General features: G+C 52.4%; 1 protein-coding gene across 3 annotated transcripts in view; it reads right to left on the bottom strand.

The window, feature by feature from the left end:
* The window catches only part of FLT4 (fms related receptor tyrosine kinase 4), a 57,934-nt gene that overhangs the window by 15,699 nt on the left and 22,819 nt on the right, over positions 1–19,416 (bottom strand). For 2 of the 3 annotated variants that reach the window (XM_038150215.1, XM_038150216.1), the window contains exons 1-9: positions 9,532–10,130; positions 9,135–9,274; positions 8,273–8,441; positions 7,602–7,719; positions 6,864–7,015; positions 6,030–6,192; positions 4,143–4,287; positions 1,525–1,633; positions 87–446 (exon numbers count right to left, since the gene is read on the bottom strand). In XM_038150215.1, coding sequence (XP_038006143.1) covers positions 87–446; positions 1,525–1,633; positions 4,143–4,287; positions 6,030–6,192; positions 6,864–7,015; positions 7,602–7,719; positions 8,273–8,441; positions 9,135–9,274; positions 9,532–9,637 — 1,462 coding nt within the window. In that variant the 5' untranslated portion in view covers positions 9,638–10,130. Of the gene's footprint in view, positions 1–86; positions 447–1,524; positions 1,634–4,142; positions 4,288–6,029; positions 6,193–6,863; positions 7,016–7,601; positions 7,720–8,272; positions 8,442–9,134; positions 9,275–9,531; positions 10,131–10,588; positions 10,702–14,375; positions 14,648–19,416 lie in introns of those variants that run through there. The other variant, XM_038150217.1, reaches the window with a different exon arrangement.

Here is a 19,416-nt window from a genome sequence, read left to right on the forward strand (position 1 = left end):
CTTCCCCTGGGGATGGCCTGGGAAGCTGATGGCAGCAAGAGCACCAGCTCTCCTCTGTCACTCCCGCCAGCCCTGTGGACCCTCACCCTGCACAGAGATGTACTTCTTGTGGCAGTGTTTCTCCCGGGTCTTCCTGTTCTGCACCTCACACACATAATCTCCCTCGTCATCCAGGGAGATGTTGGGGATGGTGAGCAGCAAGGTCGCATCGTTGGAGTCGGGCTGGAAGCGCAGCTCCCCCTGCATCTTGGTGGCATAGTGGTGGACGTTCTTGCAGTCCAGCACGAGGGGGTTGCCCTCTTCATCGTGGAGCTTGGAGAGGTTCAGCCGATACCACTGCAGGTTCTCATAGGTGTAGTTGTCTGCATTGCAGCTCAGCTGTAGGTTCTGCCCCTCTATGGGCTCTTCCGAGGGCTGGGACTCAATCTCGAACCCGTCTGGAATGGCTTTCAGGAAGGAAATGAACATGTGAATGAGTGTTCATGGCTGAGCTGCCAGACACAATGAAATTGTCTTCTTGGGCTGAGCTCTCAGAGATCTGCCTGTCCTCAGCCAGGGTAAAGGAAACCACTGTAGACCAGAACTGTGATGTGCAAACTGCTGGCAATCACAGCTTAAGCCCAGCAAGTGCTCCGGGATATGCTCAAGTCCCAGGGTGAAATGAAGATGGGGTCACAAATGAAACAAGTCAGGGAGGTCTGAATTAGGCTGTTACTGCTCCCAGCTCAGCTGCAGCATTCTGAATTTGCACACATGCTCACCTTCTCATGTGCAGGCAGTGACACAGCAGCCTGGACAGCAACACAGAGAGCATTACTGCAGCAGTGACTGAATATGTTCGTCTTGCTTCACAACAGCTAGTGGCCCTGACAGCACAGGTACTATCACAAGGGCCATTCCTTCTGGGCTGGGAATTTTATTATGGAATTCTCATTCCATAGAATAAGTTTTTGCTGTGCCCTTGCTGGGCTCCCTTTCTCAGCAGACCGGGCCAGGCTCCCACCAGGACCGGGTACCACTGGCAGGAGGCTCATGCAGCCCCCTATGGGCCATGACTCCAGTCCACACCGCGGGGCTCTGGTTCCTACAACTCAGCTTCCTCCCTCCCGTCACCAAAATCCCGTGGGACCACTGCCGGGGGCTGAGGCCAGCGGGACCTGGCCTGGGATAGGTCGAGCGGTGCCACTAGAGGATGCTCTTGGACCAGACACATCCCCAGCCCAGGGAGCTGCCTGGGCCTGAGCCGGCGGGATGTCCCCAGCCCAAGAGCTGCCCAGGGCTGCTTCAGGACCGAGGCACAGGCAGTGCTGGCTCATTCCCAGGTCTGCCTGCCAAACTCTGCCTGTGCTATCTGCTGCCAGAGCTTCAGACTTTTGCCACCCAGCAGAGCTCTGGGTTAGCCCTGCTTTCCAGTGCTGTTGAAGATCCTGACTGTGAATGGCAGGACCTGACAGCTCTAGGGACCTGCCTATTTCAAGCAGAGAGCTTGGCTGGTGCAGGTGGGGGGGATTTTATAGTACTCACTGGTGACATAGAAGTAGATCAGCCGCTCGTCTCGACCCACTTTATTAGAGGCAATACACTTGTACATGGCTGAAACATTAGCCTCCTGGATGGCCAGTTTGCTGACTGTCTGATGGGGGAAGAGAACATAAGGAAGAGTTAGGAAGAGCAACAGGGAAGAGAAGTAGGATCACTGCTTCTCTCTGGCAGGTAGCAAAGCCCCCAACAGCTGTTTTTGCATAACCCTGGGAAAGAGTTATCCTACAGCCCTTTGTGCATTTCAAGCTTTATCTGTTGGCTCTACCAATAATAACATGATTTTATTCCCAACCTCTGCATCTTTTTACGGAGCCCAGTAAGCATAGATACCTCTCCATGGGAGCAAACTTCTTATTAAGCCCCTCAGGTCACAATGGGGACAGTGCTCAGCAAGGGGGACAGTAACAGGATACAAAGCTGAGGGGATGGTTAAGCTCCTGCCAAGCTTTATTTATAACAGTGGGAAGAAAGGGAAAGGACGCCAGGGCTTTGATTCCCTGAGCCCTCTGCAGTTAAGTGACTATTTAGTGTCCCACAGGGTTCAGTGGAATTTACGGGTACTTACAGACCTGCAAGCACTCCTTTTATTCATAAGGAGAAATCAAACCTGTGAAAATATCCCAGCTCTCATCCCTTCAGGAACAGCTGTCATCTTTCATTGAATTCAAAGTGTACATAGACACGGTCCTAAAAGCTTCCTCCTCTCTCCCTCCAGCAAGACATGACTAAGAATGGGCAAACAGCCAGGCTGCCATCCTGGGAGCATGGACCCAGGGGATGCTGCCTCCAAATTAGCCAAGAAAAGCAGCTGGGGAATAAGGCTGCTCTCGTCCTCCTCCTGGCTCACACTGCACATGTGTGAGCTACCAAAAGTGTTACAAGCACTCCCCTTAGAGGAGACTTGCAGTTTGAGGCTCCAGTTTAAATGACAAGTTAAGAAATCCCTCTAATGAGATGGTGTTTAAAATGCAAAAATAATGTGTTCTTACAGGGAAATTTCTTTGCCTTTACATCCCATAATCCCATAGACTTCGGGAAGCATTTCCGTTCTGAGGGGCAATGGATTGAGGCTGTGTTAACCAGAAGGAACAGCCATTCATTCAGTGCGTACTCAACACAGCTGAAGTGACTTTATTACTGGTACTTTTGTCCATTGCCTTTTCCGTTTCTTGGGGTTATTCATACAACTAGAGTGACCCTATTGCTGGCACTTTTGTGTGCTGCCTTTCCTGTTTCTTGGGGATTTTCCTTCTAATCTGTGGTGTTATGTTTGAGTTGGGGTTTCTTGATCTGACATCATCCTGCTGCCTGCAGTGCATGACTGTGCACTGCGTATCCTGTGTCTCGTTCTGGCCTTTACAGATGGAATAAAAACCAGGAGGATGGTGAGAGAAGACAGGCAGAAAGGACAAAGAGAGAGGGAAAGCAGATTTTAGGATGTAGCATCCCACTGTAAATAAAACACCTCTTTTCTCCCAAAGCTCTTGCACATCTGTGGGCATGCACAACCTAAGGACGGTTACAACCAAACAGATGGAATGAGAAGGACATAGCTGAGGAATAGAAGGAAGAAAATGGGGAAAATAGGGGAAGATCAGAAAGGACCAATACAAGCGTCACATCCGTAGTGGGGGCTTCTTACCCAAGAGCTCTCACCACCCTTCCTTGCGTCCCTGGGAACATCAATCCCTCAACCTCCCTTCAGCTGCTCTGGGAGGAGAATCATCTGCCCTTGCCACCCTTTTGGCAGAGTGATGAACTCCCGGCCAGGCCAGGGGACGGGAAGTGCCTTTAGAGGTGTGTAGGAAAACAGGAAGTGACTTTCGGAAACAGGGGCCCATTTGTTTGTTCTGCATCCCTCTGTGAGCGGCTGGTGCCCGACACCAGTGGGGACAGGAACCTCGTCATGGCACAGACCTGACACTCGTGGCTACCCAGGACACAGAAAGAAGCAGGCAGCAAGCAGGTCACACACTGCAGTGAGGGAGAGATGTTCCTTCCAGAGAGGAAATGCTGTGATGGAGAAGTGGCTTTGTGGAGCACACTTTGCTGCCACTCACAAAGCTGCAGCAGATGGATGCCAGCTTCTCCAAACCACCCTCACCCCACCAGGTGGGGACAGCTGGATGAAATGCCCCACCAGACACCTTCCCAAGGCCAGAGATTTCCTGGTCAGTTTGTGACTCCTGCTCTCTTGCCCAAGATGCTCTGCAGGGCTTGGTTTTTACAGAACAGCTCATGCAAAATGCTCAGCAATGGCCATGGGGGCCCCCACAGCAGCTGTCCCACGTCTTCCCTAGCTGGATGCCCTGTGTTCAGCAGCAATCCATGAAATCCCTCCTGTGCAGCAGCCCCAGTGGGGGCCTCTCTGGACACAGGGTGATTTCTCAAAGATGACAGCTCTCCCTTGCCTTGGGGCTGCCTGGTACTGTGGAGCCCCAGGGCTGGGAACTGCCACTGATGGTTTACTTTAGAAGCAGAGGTGTGAAGCCCTCCCCAAATCTGTCTCTGCCGGGCCCCTTTCCAGGCCGCTTTTCCTGGCTGATTGCAAAGGAGTCCCGTGCCCCCTGTCCCAGGATGGGTTTGGAATGCAGCCTCACCTTGTTCCGCCCCTCCACAAACTCCACCCAGGTGTCAATGCTCTCGATGGGGTTCACGGCGTCCTGCTGTGACACATCTTTCCAGTCCTTGCACTCGGGCATCCTGTCCCGCTGATGGCGCCTTGCTGCCCGGTGCCTGCTGTTGCTAATCCAGCAGCCAGGGACGAGCAGGGGAAAGAGGAGAGAGACAGAGAGAAGGTTAGCTGGGAGAAAGACAGCAAAAGCAGCTTTGTGTCAGAGAACTGATGGCCGCATCCTATAACTCTGCAAAATTTCCTGAGTCTTTCAATTACACAATTCTGATGTGCTTTATAAGGGTGCCTTGCAACCACCAGTGAGGCAAAAATTCGTAGGTGTGAAAACTGAGGCAGGGAACATATACAGGTGTCCCAAGCAGTGTCTTCACCCGCAGGCCCGGGGCTTCATCTTTCCTTGCTAAGGGTGGAGAAAGGCAGGGGTGGAGTTGATTCACGTGTACCATGGGCAACTCTTGATGTCATTTTGCCCAGCACCAAGGCCTTAAAGCCCTGCTGGGACTGAGAGTCAGGGCTGTCAGTGACTGGCTGGTGCTGGCCTGGAGGCAGATGGTGCAACACCCAAGGGCAGAGCACCCAGGGGTGCTCCGGCTACCTCCAATTCAACAAAAGCCAGGAGGGAGACCTCCCCAGGCAGCGGTGCTGCTGGTGTCTCACAGGAGAATGAAACCCTCTTCAGGCTGAGACAGGTGGGTGGGGAGAAGTGGCCAAATCTTGCAGGGACCTGGGATGCTGCAGCCTGCAGGGTGCTTTTGAAGTGCGGGTTGGGGTGGAAGGTGGGAGGGTCTACTCAAAAGTGTGAGTTGGGATAGAAAGGAGAGGCTTTGGGTGACAGGGAAGCAGAGGGGAGCTGAGGGCCCAGGAGCTGTAACAAAGGTGTGTGCTGGCAGTGTGGGGCAGAGCACTTGGTGGGGCAAACACACTGGTGAGCTGTGTAAACAACAGGAAGCTAGAAAGAAGCCTCCTGCATCCTCTGGAGCTGTGCTAGGCAGAAATATGGTGGCCTTGGGAGACAGTGCTCATAATTCATGGGCCACTCTGCTTCCTGAGAGGGCCACAGTGCACTTGCATGCAATGGAAAACTCTGGCGCCCCTGGCTTGGCAAAAGCCTGCACAGGGCTGCAGGACCTGGCTTCCTCCAGGCACCCTGATGTCCTCCACCCTGACTGCTCTGGCTACAACTCCCCAGCATCCCTCTTCCTTCTTCCAGTGAGGCTGTCAGTAAAAATGCCACAGCAGCCCTGCCGGATGCTGGCTCAGCTTCCCAGGGCACAGGCAGTGGGCACGTACCCTTCCTGCCTACCTATTGCCCTGCTGGCAAATCATCCCAGCAGCTGGCAGAGACCTGGCACTTCCCCAGGATTCAGCAATTCTTCCCCACAAGCAGCAGCTGCCTATGAGCACTTTTGCTTCCCAGGAGAAGAGAAAGGACAGAAAAACCATAGGGACCTCAGGGCAGGAATGGTGTGAGCCCCAGCTCTGTCTTGGGGTTTTACTAAGGGGCTGTGACAATTTCTCCTGCAATCTGCCTCAGCTTCCCCACTAGCACAGTGATCAGTGGTTTCATTGCAGGTGCTGAGAGGTGTGGCTGGGCCATGGACATCCACTGACAGATGCAGGTGGCCGAGGATGCAGAGGATGCTGTGCAAGCTGTTGGTGTCTGGGACCAGCCAGCCTGGGCAAAACTCCCACATGGACAAGTGTCTCCACTCCGCCTTCCCACAAGGTGCCGTGTTGTGGGTGGGAGAGCAAAAGCAAGACACGGCTGGGGGCACAGCCGTGGTCACAAGAAGCCTATAACACCACGATGGTGGCCTGACAAGACACAAGTGTAGGAAGAAATGGCACTTACAGGCTGCGTCGGGAGAACATCCGACAGGGCATCCATGGCCTCCACTGCCACTGGATCACCTCTGGTGCTGGGATGCCATAGACAGTGCAGGTCAGGGCCTGGGGGCTCCTCTTGGAGTAGATGCTTGGGGAAGAGGCTTCTTTCTCATGGATGCGGGGAGGAACTGCAAGGATCAGAGTGACATTGTGAGCAGCTGCAGGCTCAGGCACTGCATCCCCAAGCCTGGCACCACCCTCCCCAGGCTTGTTTATGGACAGCCTGGGCACTACAGCTCTCTGGCTCTCAGAGCAACTCAGGCCTGCAAGGCACAGCAGGTGAGACTTAAGCCGATTCAAGTGGCATTGTTTCTCCTTTCTCTGGTGAGTGGAACTGTCTGGATGCTGCAAGGCTCAAAGCACAGGTCCACAGAGCCTGCTGGAGACACATCTCCAGGCAGCAGTGCCCTTCCAATACTTTTTCAGCTGACATCTGTTTCCTGCATGACTGGGACCAGTTTCTGCTGCGGGAAAAGGGGCTTCATAGGGGCTTCCCACCCAGAGGAACTACTCCAGATCAAGACTTTATCTGTGTGGCAGCTGCCCTGCTCTCAAGTCCACATCACTCAGGGTGACCCTCGGCAGCATCTCCAACTGCAATTGGGAAGTGGCCCCTGAGCAATGATTTATCCTGCCCAAAGTGAGGGAGCCAGGAACAAAATTGTGCCATGTGGGAGGAAGAGGTGATGTAGGTACCAACTGCTTTAGGACAGCAATGGGGACTTGGTCTTGGAGCAGCCCAAAGGCTGGGGCTGTGGGCTCAGCACTCTCCCCCCAGCTCCAGCCCTGGCCCCCTTACCATTGACAATTAATTGGAGGCTGATGTGCTTCTCCAGCCCCGCCAGCCTGTTCCGCAGAACCAGCGTGTATGTCCCAGCATGCTGCTCCGACACATCCTTGATCTGCATTGAAGATTGAGATTGCTTGGGAATTAGCTTTCCATCCTTGTACCTGCGGGGAGGCAGAGAGAAAATGCAGCCATGGGGAGGAAGTGTCCCACTGGCAGCTGGGCAAAGGGTTTGCTGCTCCCACAAGAGTGCAGCCAGGGTGCCCCTTGCTAGCACTGAGGACCTCTCTGGAGAGACCCCTGGGCCTTCCCTGAACCCAGGTTATGGGTCTGCATATTGTGTTGTATGGATGTGTGTGGGGTTGGGGGTGTTGTAGCTCTGCCTGAGCAGTGAGTGAGTGCAAAGCTCCCATCTCCAGTCAGCTCTGATGGAAGTGCAGCATGATGAGGTGCACAACCCATCCCACCGCCTTGGTCCTCTGGGTGGCTGTGATTGCCACAGCAGAGGGACAAGAGGAAGAGCTCCTGTGGGAATTCCATTTGGCCCCTCCAGCAGTGCAGAGCTGCCAAGCCAGCTGTGCAGCTGAGAGCCAGAACATGGGAGAAATGGCCCCCATGGGTGGAAAAAAGTGACATTTGTGACAATCTTGGTGACAGAGGGACCTAGCAAGGAAGCCAGGCTAGGCGTCCCCATTTGACAGAGGAAAGGAAGAAAGGAGAAGGTGGCTCAAGCTAAGAAAGGTAAGTTACCACTGGAAGTCTGGTGGGGGGTAAGCCACAACTTTCACTGGCAGCTTCACAGCTTCATCTCCTGCAGTGGCTTCTATCACCGGGCCCTTCCTCCACTCCACAGTGATGAAGGGCTTTTCTGCAAGGAAAAAAGGGACCATGGAGGAGAACTCAAAGAGACAGGGTATCACAAAACTGCTCTCCACAGGGCCCAACAGCAAGGACGGGGGGGCGTGTCATAACAGCGTAGCTGAGATCCTGGCAGCTCCTCTGTCTCCTTCGTGGGCACCATTGGGAATGCAAGAAGGCTGGGCTGCCCTGTGTCTTTCTGCTGCCAAGAAACAACCACCCAAAGCAGATGGTGCCTTGTGCACCTGCAGCTGGTGCCCCTCAGGCCAGACATGCCACAGTGGCACTGCGTTTGCCGTAGGGCTGCAAGATAAGTGTGTTCTGCCATTCCACTGCATTTGGGCCAATTTGGTGTTGGCATCTCTCTCCCTCCCTTTTGGGACTTTGGTGAATGTGACTCTGCTCCCAGCGTGGTGCTGGGGCACAGGAGGGTGGAGGGGCTGGAAGAAGGCTGGATTTCACTAAAGCAGAGTGGAGGGAGGTTCAGGAGCCACTCTGCCCAAGCAATCTGGGGTTGGCTCTGCTGCAGCTGGGCTCTGGCTGTGGCTCTGGCAGTGCCGTACCGTGCACAATGACATCGGTGCTCTCCTCCAGCATCTGGGCACCATTGGTGGCAATGCATATGTACTTCCCCAGGTCCTGCTGGCTGACGTTGTGGAGGGTCAGGATACTGGAGAGCTCAGTGTGTGTCTGCAGGGACCGGCGCTCGGGCTCGATCACTGCTCGCTGTGTCTGTGGGAGATGACAGGGAGAACGGGATGAAAGACAGCAATGGGATGAGGCTGCATGGATGGGCCCTTCACAGCTGTGATTCCTGATGCTCAGTGCTTGCCTCTATCTGGACAGGTTTCTGCACAGCTCACTGCCATCCTCGGGATGGCACATGCTCTGTGTACTGACTGCCTGAGGCTAGGCTGAGATCTTAGCCTGGTTTGCTCTTGTAGCCCAGGAACCAGGCTGGGAGGCCCATGAACTGAGTGGTGATCTCAAGGGACACCCCTGTCACACCATTCAAAAAAGCCAGAAGATAAAAGATGGGGAAAACACAGTGGGGAAGGGACCACTTTGCAGGCTCTTGGTAACAAGAGCTCTATGATTAGGGTAGTTCCTTTCAAGCCAATCACATTTGCTCTGGATTTGCACTGGTTAAAGCGAAGCCAGAGTTTTCTCAAGAACCCCAGAACAGTAACACCTCTGCAAGGAGGGAGCTTTCTGCCAGGAAAAGGGGTCTTCATTCTGTCTGCCTTCTGCTGCAGGAGAAAAAAAATGGGAGAATACTCTGACCCAGATGTCCAGGGCACAGCATGGTTAGGAGTATGAAGCAGAGCCCTGCCAATGATGCGAAGAGGAACCATGAAGGGTCAGGAGGGGGTGACTCAGAGGGTAACAGTTCAGTGCACGGGGAGCTGCTCGGCTTGCTGGTACCTGTTTGCCAGGGTAAGTCCAGTGGAAGTGGACGCCAGAGTTGAAATCAGCCCACACTGTGCAGTTCAAGACCAGCTTCTCTCCCACTAGCAGCTCCATGGCTTTCTTGGGATACAGCTGGATGTCATACAGCTCACTCCCTGATGCAGAAGAGGAAATGAAGGGAATGAAAAGAGATTTCTGATCTAGTTAACTCTTTGACTCAGACTGTGCAGTTACAGGAGGTTTGGGAATGACCTCCTGCTGCATAGAGTATCTCTGTCCAATACACAGTAGGAGAGATATAAGCACCATGCAGAATCTGTGTAGTTAGAGAGGACCATAACAATCCCATGAGCCACACTGATGGACTTCAGAGCAACCCAAACTGCTCCCGTGAACCTTCCCAAATATTCACCTGCTATATGGATGATGAAGAAATTGGATTTGAAGACCTTCTTGTCGATTACAGTCTCACAGTGGACATACAATAAGTCCCTGATCAAGTGTGTGGGTACCTGCATTCCCTTCTTGTTGTCCCAGAAAGTGCTTTTCCCGTCAGGGTGGATGAAGAAATTTTGCTGGAAAAATCAACATTTTGCCAACTGAAATCAGAGGGTAACAACATTCCCACTCCACCCCTCCCAGACTTTATGCTGGCTAACACATCCCTTTTGTGGGAAGAAATGATGCAGCATCATGCTGTGCTGGCCTCCTGCCCTCTCCCCCCAAGGGTTTGCCATCTAGGAATCGTGGCCTCCCCTCTACCCTGAGGAGCTGCATCCTGCACCGTGAGCCTCCCCATCTGCAGAGTGGGCCAGAGACTTCCAGGAATGGAAATTTCTAGAGATAGCTAAGGAAACTGATGCTGATGTCCCAAACATCAGGCCCACCGGGATGAGTGCTGACCTTGGGTAGTGTCCTTCCCGGGCAAGGGAAAGGCCCCTGGCCCCCAGAGTGTCCCTGGAGGCCTTTGTACAATAGTAACACTCATCCTGGAAGGATGTATTTGCATTGTAAAAAAAAAAAAAAAAAAAAAAAAGAGGGGGGAAAAAAGGCAAAAGCAAAAGCAAACTGATAAGAGAGCTGTTTTTAGTCATGAGCCCCAGGGCTGCAGCCTCCTCCCCTGTGGGGATGCTGACCACCTAGAGGGGTGTAGATCACAGAGACGAGGCAAACAGGGGATGCTGTGGGGAAATGGGTTTAAAACAAAGTCTTGTTTTGTTTCATAGAGCTCCAGGGAAGAGAAGCAAGGTTGGCAGGAAACCCGTGGGATCTGCCCAAGGGAACTGGACAACACAGCTTCAACCAGCAAATAAAACGAGGAAGCCAGTGGCTTGTACTTTCCATGGAAAATGTATCCCATGCATTTTCCTTTCCTGGCAGTGCCTGTCATGCTTCCACTCAGGCAATTACAAGTGCAGAACAAATGCAATACATCTCGGTGCAGAGTCTCCCAGCAGCCGAGCTCTCACCGAGGTCAGCGTGACGTTAAGGTTTGGGATGGACACGAGACATGGTACCCAAGTGTTTTCCTTCTTGCTGATGAGGAGGGTCTCTGGCTTGTTGATAAATGGCTGTTCAAAATCTGTAGAAAAGATACAAGGAGAACAACTACTAAAAAAGAAGAAAAAAACTGGGAAAAGGCAACAACCAGTAGAAAAGGAGGCTTTCTGAATTTCCTTAACACAACACAAGCTTTTCAGAGGGAGTGGTGTTGAGCTGTTTGGCCTCATCTGCCACATGTGACAGTCAGAGGAGACACCTGGAGCTTGGGAATGCAAAGCCAGCCGGCTCCTCCGCACCAAACACGGCACCAGCGCAGCGACACTTGTGTGACATTTGGGCAGTGCGGGAAATGACCTCCCCTTTCCTGGAGCCCTCAAGGTCTCTGCCTGAGCCTGACCCTTTGTGAAAGCAGTGCGTCGTGTCCTGGGCTCGGCGCCTGCCCAGCTGGTGGCTGTGTCCCCGCACAGGGCTGTGCTGCCCCGGTGCAGCGGCCGGCAGCGCGACCTTCCCGGGCGAGGAAGTGATCCGCAGCGCGGTGGAATGCAGATGTCATCCTGCAGCCACCCCGGCCGGCAGATAAACACATGAGCTGAGCTTTCCAGGGCTGCCACCCCACTGCCGCCCAACTGCTGCAAGCACAAATATTGACAGGAAGACCAAAACCCCCCAGAAATAATCATTATGAAATGACTTAGCAAGGCCAGGGATGATACACCAAACTCTGTGCAGAGCCAGTGTACAATCAGCAGTGACCCAGGCTGAGTAAATGGGATGAAGACAAAATTGGAAGACACAAAGAATTGTGAGACTGCTTGGTGACCTCAGTGACAGATGATTTATTCTGTACTATCAGCCCTGCCTGTCCTTTTCCACAGGTTTTATGCCTCACAGGATGCTCTGAGTAGAGACTGGTTCCCAGTGTCTCGATGCTGGTGTTGCCAGCATCTCTCCTCTGCAAATGTCTATCCAGCACAGGGTCATGATTGGTTTATTCATGGAAATTGTCCCCTGGGTGAAGGGGGCTTCATAAGGGGGTGATGGGTCCCCATCCGGATGACACTGGGTTGCCTCAGTCCTGCTAGGGGAGATTTTACAGCTTTTGGTACACTGGAATCAGACCAAAGGATCCCAGTGGCCAACATTTAGCTTTATTCACCTGTGTTTCAGCTAAACCATTGATTTCAAGGGGGTGTAGCATGAGGACAACTGTTTGTCCAACCTGAGATTCTTTCCCTCTGATACCCAACCTCTAAAGAGACCCATCTAAAGGGACAAGTCAAAGATTAATTTGGAAATGATCCTCACCTGGGGATTCTGTTGTGATTCACATCACATTGTGCTCAACCCAATCCTACCTAGTGCTCCCACTGTTAAGTGCATAAACCTTTCCTTCTTGTTCTGTAAAGCATCTGCTTCAGTGATAGTCATGCTGCAAAGGCCTCACCTCTGTGTGAAGCACCTTTTCTACAGTGTAGGTGAAACAACCCACACTCAAGAAACTGTATTGGTCACCTCTTAAAAAACATGGATTGCCCAGAGAGTTCTTATCTTTAATTCCTGTGGTTTTTGGCTGCCAGAGGATTGCTGACTTCTGAAACCACAGATTTGTTTCTCAGTGTGAAGATGTTCCTCATTCTTCTCCCAAACTCTGGGCATGTGAGAAGGAGGAGCTGCACAGCTGCCAGAGGTGAGAGACTTTGAGGTCCCCTTCAAGCTCAGATGGCAGCCAAGAACTGATTTACTGGGCTGGTCCTGCTGCCAATTAACTTGTGATTCATGCACTAACTCCCCTTTCTGACAACATCACAAATTTCCTTAAGACTGCCTTAATGGGTTGGATGGGAATAATTTAGCATCTTCTTCATTAATACAGGCTAAGCTTTATGAGATGTGGGCTGTAAGTAGCCTGCCCTACCCTGATGAGGCATTCTGTGTCTACAGAGCTATCTGTAGTTGTAATAAAATACACACCTAACCAGACACATGGGAAGGAGACACATGCATGGAGAGTTCATTTGACCACTGAATTGCAGGTAAAATACAGAAGAACCCATTTTTCCAGGCTAGCACAGATATTCTGTTCCTGGCAATTTCACCAAGCCCTTAACATGAGAAATGAGCTTGATGGATAAACCTGTGGTCTGATCATCCTGTCTCCAAATATCCCCAACACTTACATCAGCCCTTCCAAGCTCTCCAGGGACAGTCTCACATTGCAGCCCAGTTCAGCAGGAACAGGCTTTATCTGAATGTTCTGCAATGGCTGTGCTTACCATATGCCTGAATTTTCCTGACATGTTCCTTCTCCTGCCTGAAAGCCTGTCCTGTCTGGAAAGGCAAATTCTGAGGTTTTCTAGATGCTTGATAACTATAAGAGGGGACAGCCTGATTGGACTGAGTATGAACATGTGCTGTGCAGCCATGTGCGCAGCAGTGCTGCGAGCTGTTGGCAGGATCTGTTGCACACTCACTGTCCACAGGCACTGTGAGTCCCATGGGCCCTGACAGTGTGGGATTTATTGCCCCTAACCTGCACCACATGCTCTCTTTGGTAAACAGAAGAGCAGCTCCTGAGCTGCAGAGAGGCTGGAGGTGAGAGACGGTGGATCAGGGGGCAAAAGTGACATTTGTTGGATCACAAAGAAAATCAGTTCTTGCAAAAGCACTCTCTGCGTGTAAGCTTGTGGGGTTGTACTCATTTTCAGTGTATTTAAGAAGCTCTCTGCCTCCATTCTCATACAACCCTCTAGAGTGTCTGAACACCCCTGTCCAACTCACAGATATCTGAAACTCAGGCAGGCTCTGTCCTGTTTTAGGGTGGACAGCATAGTCCACAGAAAGAGGAAGCAATTGCCCAGACTTCAATTCCTCTCCAACAGCTGCCCAGCTTTTCTGATTTGCTCCTGCATTTTTCTTTGTATAGCTGCAGAGGCAAAATTGGCTTTGCCCTGGGACTTCTGAAAAATGCATCTTATATGTCATGACCTGCCTGGCTCATGACAACTGCACCAACTAATAAATGGGGGTGGAAAGAGAAATAGCTCAGCCAACTGTTTCCAGGGGACAGAGTTCATTTATCTTGCTGGAGCCTGCTGTGAGCAGTGGGGGAGACAACGGAGGAAGAACCCCTGGGACACAGAGATGCTGAGTATTGGCCCCACAGCCACTCCCTAAGTTGAGGTTCCAGCCCCAAGCCTGGTGAACATCCCTCCTCTGCCAAAATACACCTCATAACCCTGCCTGCACGGGCAGCCCCTGCACAGTGTGGAGAGGAGCATCTGGATCTGTCACTGTGGAGCAGCTCAGGCCAGCAGCAGGTCTGGGAACAGGCTACACATAGAGTGTTTGTACCGCTCATCCTCTCCCTCTTAGTCTCAGCTTTATGAAATATTACCACCCCTGGCCACCAGCACCTCAGAGAGCCCCAAGCTGCCCAGAAGATGACTCCTGTGCTTTTTTTAGTGCTGGAGTGTCTCTGAGGCCAGGCTCTCACTCCTTGAATTCCTGCATTCCAGCCCCGCTGGAGTGATGCCCCCGGGATGGGACATAATTGAATCGCAGGCGCTGCCGCCATGGACGGATATTGGTCCCCTGCACTTGCAGGGAACCAGCCCTCGGCCCCTCCCCAAGGCTGCAGCAGCCACGCTCTGCCCTGGGAGGCACATTGAGATGTTGAATCTTTCAGATATTATGTTGGTGCATTGGCTGCCCCGAGGCCCCCAGCCCACAGGTGCACAGCACCGCAGCTCTTACCTCTCACAAACACGTAGGTGCTGACTGCTGTGGTGCCCTCGATTTTGGCCTCAATGTACTTGTAGTAGCAGCGGTAGTAACCGGTGTGGTTCGCCTGAGCCTCCGTCAGCAGCAGCACTTTGCAGTACGGCTTCGTGCCGGTCCCCTCGCAGTCTTCCTCTTGGATTGCCCGGCCGCTGCTGGGGGCTGCTGAGGCCACCAACTCAGTCTCCTCCTTCCCAGCAGGATCCACTTTGCCCCCTGGCCACGACCACTCCAAAGGGTGCTGGCCTCTAGACACGGGCGAAAAGCAGCATTAGCTTTGGGCCGAGCGTGGTGAACGCGGTGGGTTTATTGCTCTGTGGGACTCTCTGCACACCTGCACGTGGCCCAGCCAGCCACCATTCTGGGGCTGAGGCATGGAGGAATGGCCATCCTCCAAGGGAAAAAAACAGGCACAAGGAAATGGCAACCAGATTCCCTAAGTACTGGGCAAGCAAAGGCTCATCCCCTTCCCCAGGCCACCTCTCTGGCCACACTAAACTGTAAGATATCAGCCCACTCACAAGCAGGCCCCTCTGTTCCATGGCACTGTCCTACTCGTATGAATGCCAGGACAGGGAAACACACAGGGCCCTGAGGGAAAGGTTCCATTTATTTTCTATTCCCTCTCATTATTAAAAGGGTCCAGAGCTATTAGGGAAACACATGGATGTGATGATTTCCCTTGGCTCGGTGTAGCTGCTGGCTGGGGCTCATTGTGTGATGAATGGAGTGGGAAGAAGAATGGGGGAAGGAGAGCAGACTGGAAAGAAAGCGAGAAAGAGAAAAGCAGGAGGGAGTCAGGGATAAAAGACAGCAAGGGGAAAACAAGAGGAGGCTCAGCTGACTGCCTCCTGGCCAGCTGCCAGCTGTTTCCTTTCCCCGTTGCTGTGGGAGGGGGTTCCCCTTGCTCTGCACAGCACCCTGCACAGCCCCTCAAAACCCCAGCTGGCCTGGGGCTGCCACCCCTTCCCACCTCTGCAGAGACACTGAGCTGCAGACACCTCTCTGATGGCATGACCGCAAAGCCTGTTCACCAGCAGCCCAAGGACAGACAGAAAAGTCCAGGAAGTCAAGAAAGCCCCAGACAGAACGTGCACGTGTGTATTTATATATAGCTGAGGATCTCCAGAGCAGGAGCTTGCATGTGCACACACGTGCCACCGTAGCTTGTTATAACTGCACTTGTTTACTACAAACAAAACAAGCTTTTATTCCACACTGGAAGTTTCCTTCTGTGAAATCAGAGCCCCTTTCAGAGGAAGGCCTAGCCCCCACTTGAAAGTTTGCCAAATAGCTGAAAGTCACTTAAGTACACGCGGAAAAAAAAGAAACGGGGGAAAAAAGAAGCCATCATAAGAGACAGCTGTGGGGTAAAAATGGCCTTTTGTCAGCACCATCAGCTCTATGAGGGGAAACTGGGTTCATCTATTATGCAAGTTGGGAATAGACGTGTTGGCACACGCAGCTCCTCTGCCAGGGCAGCTCCGTGGGCAGATGCTTTTAAGCACAGGCAGACTGTGACCATCACTAGACAGCAAGGGACAGCAAGGGACAGCAAGGAGGAAGAGAGATAAGGTGCCATTGGAGGGCACAATGTCTCAGATGCAATGAGGACAAGATTTCTGTCCAAGCATGGGGGAAAGACCTGCCCCTTTGTGTTTGTCTTCAGCAGCTGATTTGTCTTCCCTGGATAGAGCAGACTTTGCTCTTTTCCAGCTTGCTGCAGATGAGTTTGGAGAGAGTGTGCTGCACTCTTCCCGTGTTGCCAAGCACAAGGGCTCTGGAGGCAGTGACAAGCCCCTGGGGACAGACACACAGCCCCTCTTATCCAGCTCAAACTTCTGCTTTCACTAAAAATGCCATCAGTGCCTGAGGCAGAACTGGAAGTACAGCTCTGGCAGCTTGTGTTCATGAAGCAGAGGCAAGCTTCTCCCAAGTACCAGAGTCTCATGAACACTTCAATAAAAATAAGAACTGAATTTTGAGTTTTTCCTATCCTATTTATGCACAAAGAAAATAACAGTAAAACTGATCACTAAACCAGTAACAGCTGGTGGCCTCTGTCATAGCTATTGCTGCTGTGTCCACAGCCCCACTGCCCTGGCACAGACCATGGGGCTGCCCCCCCTTTCAGCCCAGAGCTGAGAGCTTCAGACCAGGCTTTTTTGGCATTCTACTTGCAGGAGGGTAATTGTGAAAGTCTCCAGCGTTTCCACTTTCTGTTTGTTTACCTACTGGGATTTTCACACATTATCAGATCCACTTGTTCCATTAACCATCAAGACCTGCAGTAGCTGAGTGACACATATTTATATAAACATGGATGGGCCAGTGCACACAGACATGCCAACCAGCCCGTGGGCAGCTCAGCCCAGGCATTCCTTTCAGATGTGCTTTCATTTCCTTTCATAGGTCCTTAGGCTTGGTGGGGACACAGAAGGTGTGGGCATTACTGTGAGTCCAAGTCAGTGTCTTTGGTGAGTTAAGAGCACCAGAAGAAGGCAGGAATGAGGGCAGGCCAGGCTCATGTGGATTTATTTCTGAATGTACCCCCTGCATTTGGGGAAGGGTCCAAGCAGCAGTTTTGGACAGTTCCCTCTCTCCTATCTGTCACCTTCCAAGATTTATTCCCAAGTTGTTTTCTTTCAGCTCGGTGATAATTTGCCTCTTGGCAACGGAGCCTGCTGATGCCAGATGGAAAAAAAATGCCCTGTAGTCTTCTCCACAGCTGTTTTCCTCAATCTTTTCAGGATAGATGCACTTCAAGGGAGATGTTGCAGTTGGCACCCCTCTTCTTGGATCCTCTTTGAAACTCCCATGCGTGGTATGATGGGCAAAGCTGGTTGTGGCTTTGTGGCTTAGCTGGGATAAACCAGATTCCCCTCAGCATCACGGAGGATGTTCACAGCAGCCACACACATGTAGGAGAGAGCAGCAGGTGTTGTGTGTTCCTGGACACTGCTCTGGAGCAGTGGTTGTGGGGCTTCACATAATCCTCAGGCTCTTTCAGCCCTGCCACAGTGCTCATTTCCTCCACAGGAGCCAAGAGGGCTCCGGGGTCAAATATTTCCTCTCTGCCACAGATGGGTTTGCACATCTGTGAGTCAGCTCTGGGAACAGGTCACTGGGCAGCAAAGGACATCCTTGCCCTTCTTTTTCCTGGTTCGCTCTCCACCTGTGTGCCCAGCAGCTGTGGGATGGGATGGGATGGGATGGGATGGGATGGGATGGGATGGGATGGGATGGGATGGGATGGGATGGGATGGGATGGGATGGGAGGGGATGGGATGGGATGAGATGAGATGGGATGGGATGAGATGGGATGGGATGGGATGGGATGGCACAGACAGGACCAAGCTGATCCCTCCAGAGGTTTCTGCCATTGTGCAGCTGGCTCCTGTGGGATTTGCTCCAATGCTCATGAGCTGGAACCGCACAAGCTCTCTGTTTTCCCCCCACACAGGCTGCTGAGGGCATGAATGCAGAGATTCACAATATTCTTTCCTTCCTTCGAGGAATGGGAGCTAATAAAAGCTGCACTGTCCATTTGGGCATCAGCCCCTTCCCCCTGTTCTGCCACATGCTTGGATCAAAACATCCCTGGGGCTTTCAGCCAGCCCTAGCACAATCCCTATTTTGGGGAATGCTCCTGCTCTGGTCCCCTGCTCTGTCTGGGCCTCTCAAGGGTGCCTTGTGCTGGGTGACAAGGGAACAGGACTGCACGTGATGGCATTTGCAAAAGCTGAGCCCCAGCATCTGGTGGCTCCTTTGTGTGTGTTGTGCCTTTGTGTATTTGTTAAGCATGCCCAGCTCCAGAGGCATTGCTTACCCATGGCCTGGCACGGGCTCTGGTCACTGATGAGGCTTGTTGGGCTGTGGAGCAGGAGCAGGGCAGCAGAGCTGGGATGTCTCAGATCCAGGCTGCTGTGAGGGAGCCTGAGAGCACAGTTGGCTGCACGGCTCTCACGCTCGGTGGGTGAAGCTTGAAAGGTCTCCAGGGAGTCTCACACGGGGGTTTTGAGCTCATCTTTCTGCTGAAGCACTGCTTCAAGCAAGCCTGTACTCCTGGCTCCAGGGCAGCTCGAAGAGCAGCCAGAGGACATTGCTCTCAAGGGAAGACCAAGGTCAAACTGAAGTCACCTCCAACACGATGCTCAGCAGGAAATCCCTGAATCCTGGATTTGATTTTGTACTTGTTTCTGCCCTACCCTGCCCCACCACCCTCTCCTTTGCCTGTTCTCTTGGTGGTCTGCATGTTTTTCCCTTCAGCTCCCATTAACACAAGCCAGGTCTTCCCAGGGTGGGCCATGGTCCAGAGAAGAGGTTGGAGAAGCAGCTGGGTGTAATTAGAGATCCAGGGACCAGGAAAGATTTACTCTTCATTCAAATTAATGTGTCCTGCAGTCAAAGTCCTGTCCTCAAGACAGACAAACACAGGACTGAGAGCTCAGAAGGAAAAGGGGAACACCCTGAGCCATGCAGGAGATACTGAGACTTATCTATCTGCAGATGGTGTGAAGGACACTGCACAGCCCCAAGGAGCACATCTGGGACAGCAGGGTGCAGGGGCAAGGAGCAACCAAAGAGCAATATAGGCAGAGGGTATGTGGGGTTTAGTGCTGTTTGCAGATGGCTCTGGGCTCTTCAGATGGCCAGTTCAGTTTTTCACAGCTGCAGAAGACACTTTCTTTTACCACACCTCCAACTTCAGTGTGTCCTTTAAACTTGACTCAATCTACAGACAACAGTCTTGAAAGTGCTTTCTGTGTCCCTTTCTGGGCCCCTGTTGAGAAAGGGTCTGCCCTGATTCTAAGCTCATTTAGAGTATCCTCACTGAGTCTCACCTCTTCCAAGGTTTTAATAGAGAGTGTCAGTTCCCACATCCCTCTGTGGGGAAAAATACCACGGCAGAGCACTGGAATCCCCAAACTCCCTTCTCTTCCTCTATGCTCCCACAGTGGCTCTGGCCCCAAGACAGTCATGGTCAGATCTCCAGCTCACAGATTTCCTACATCTC

This window comes from Motacilla alba, chromosome 13 (assembly GCF_015832195.1).
Source record: "Motacilla alba alba isolate MOTALB_02 chromosome 13, Motacilla_alba_V1.0_pri, whole genome shotgun sequence".
NCBI classification, from domain to species: Eukaryota; Metazoa; Chordata; class Aves; order Passeriformes; family Motacillidae; genus Motacilla; species Motacilla alba.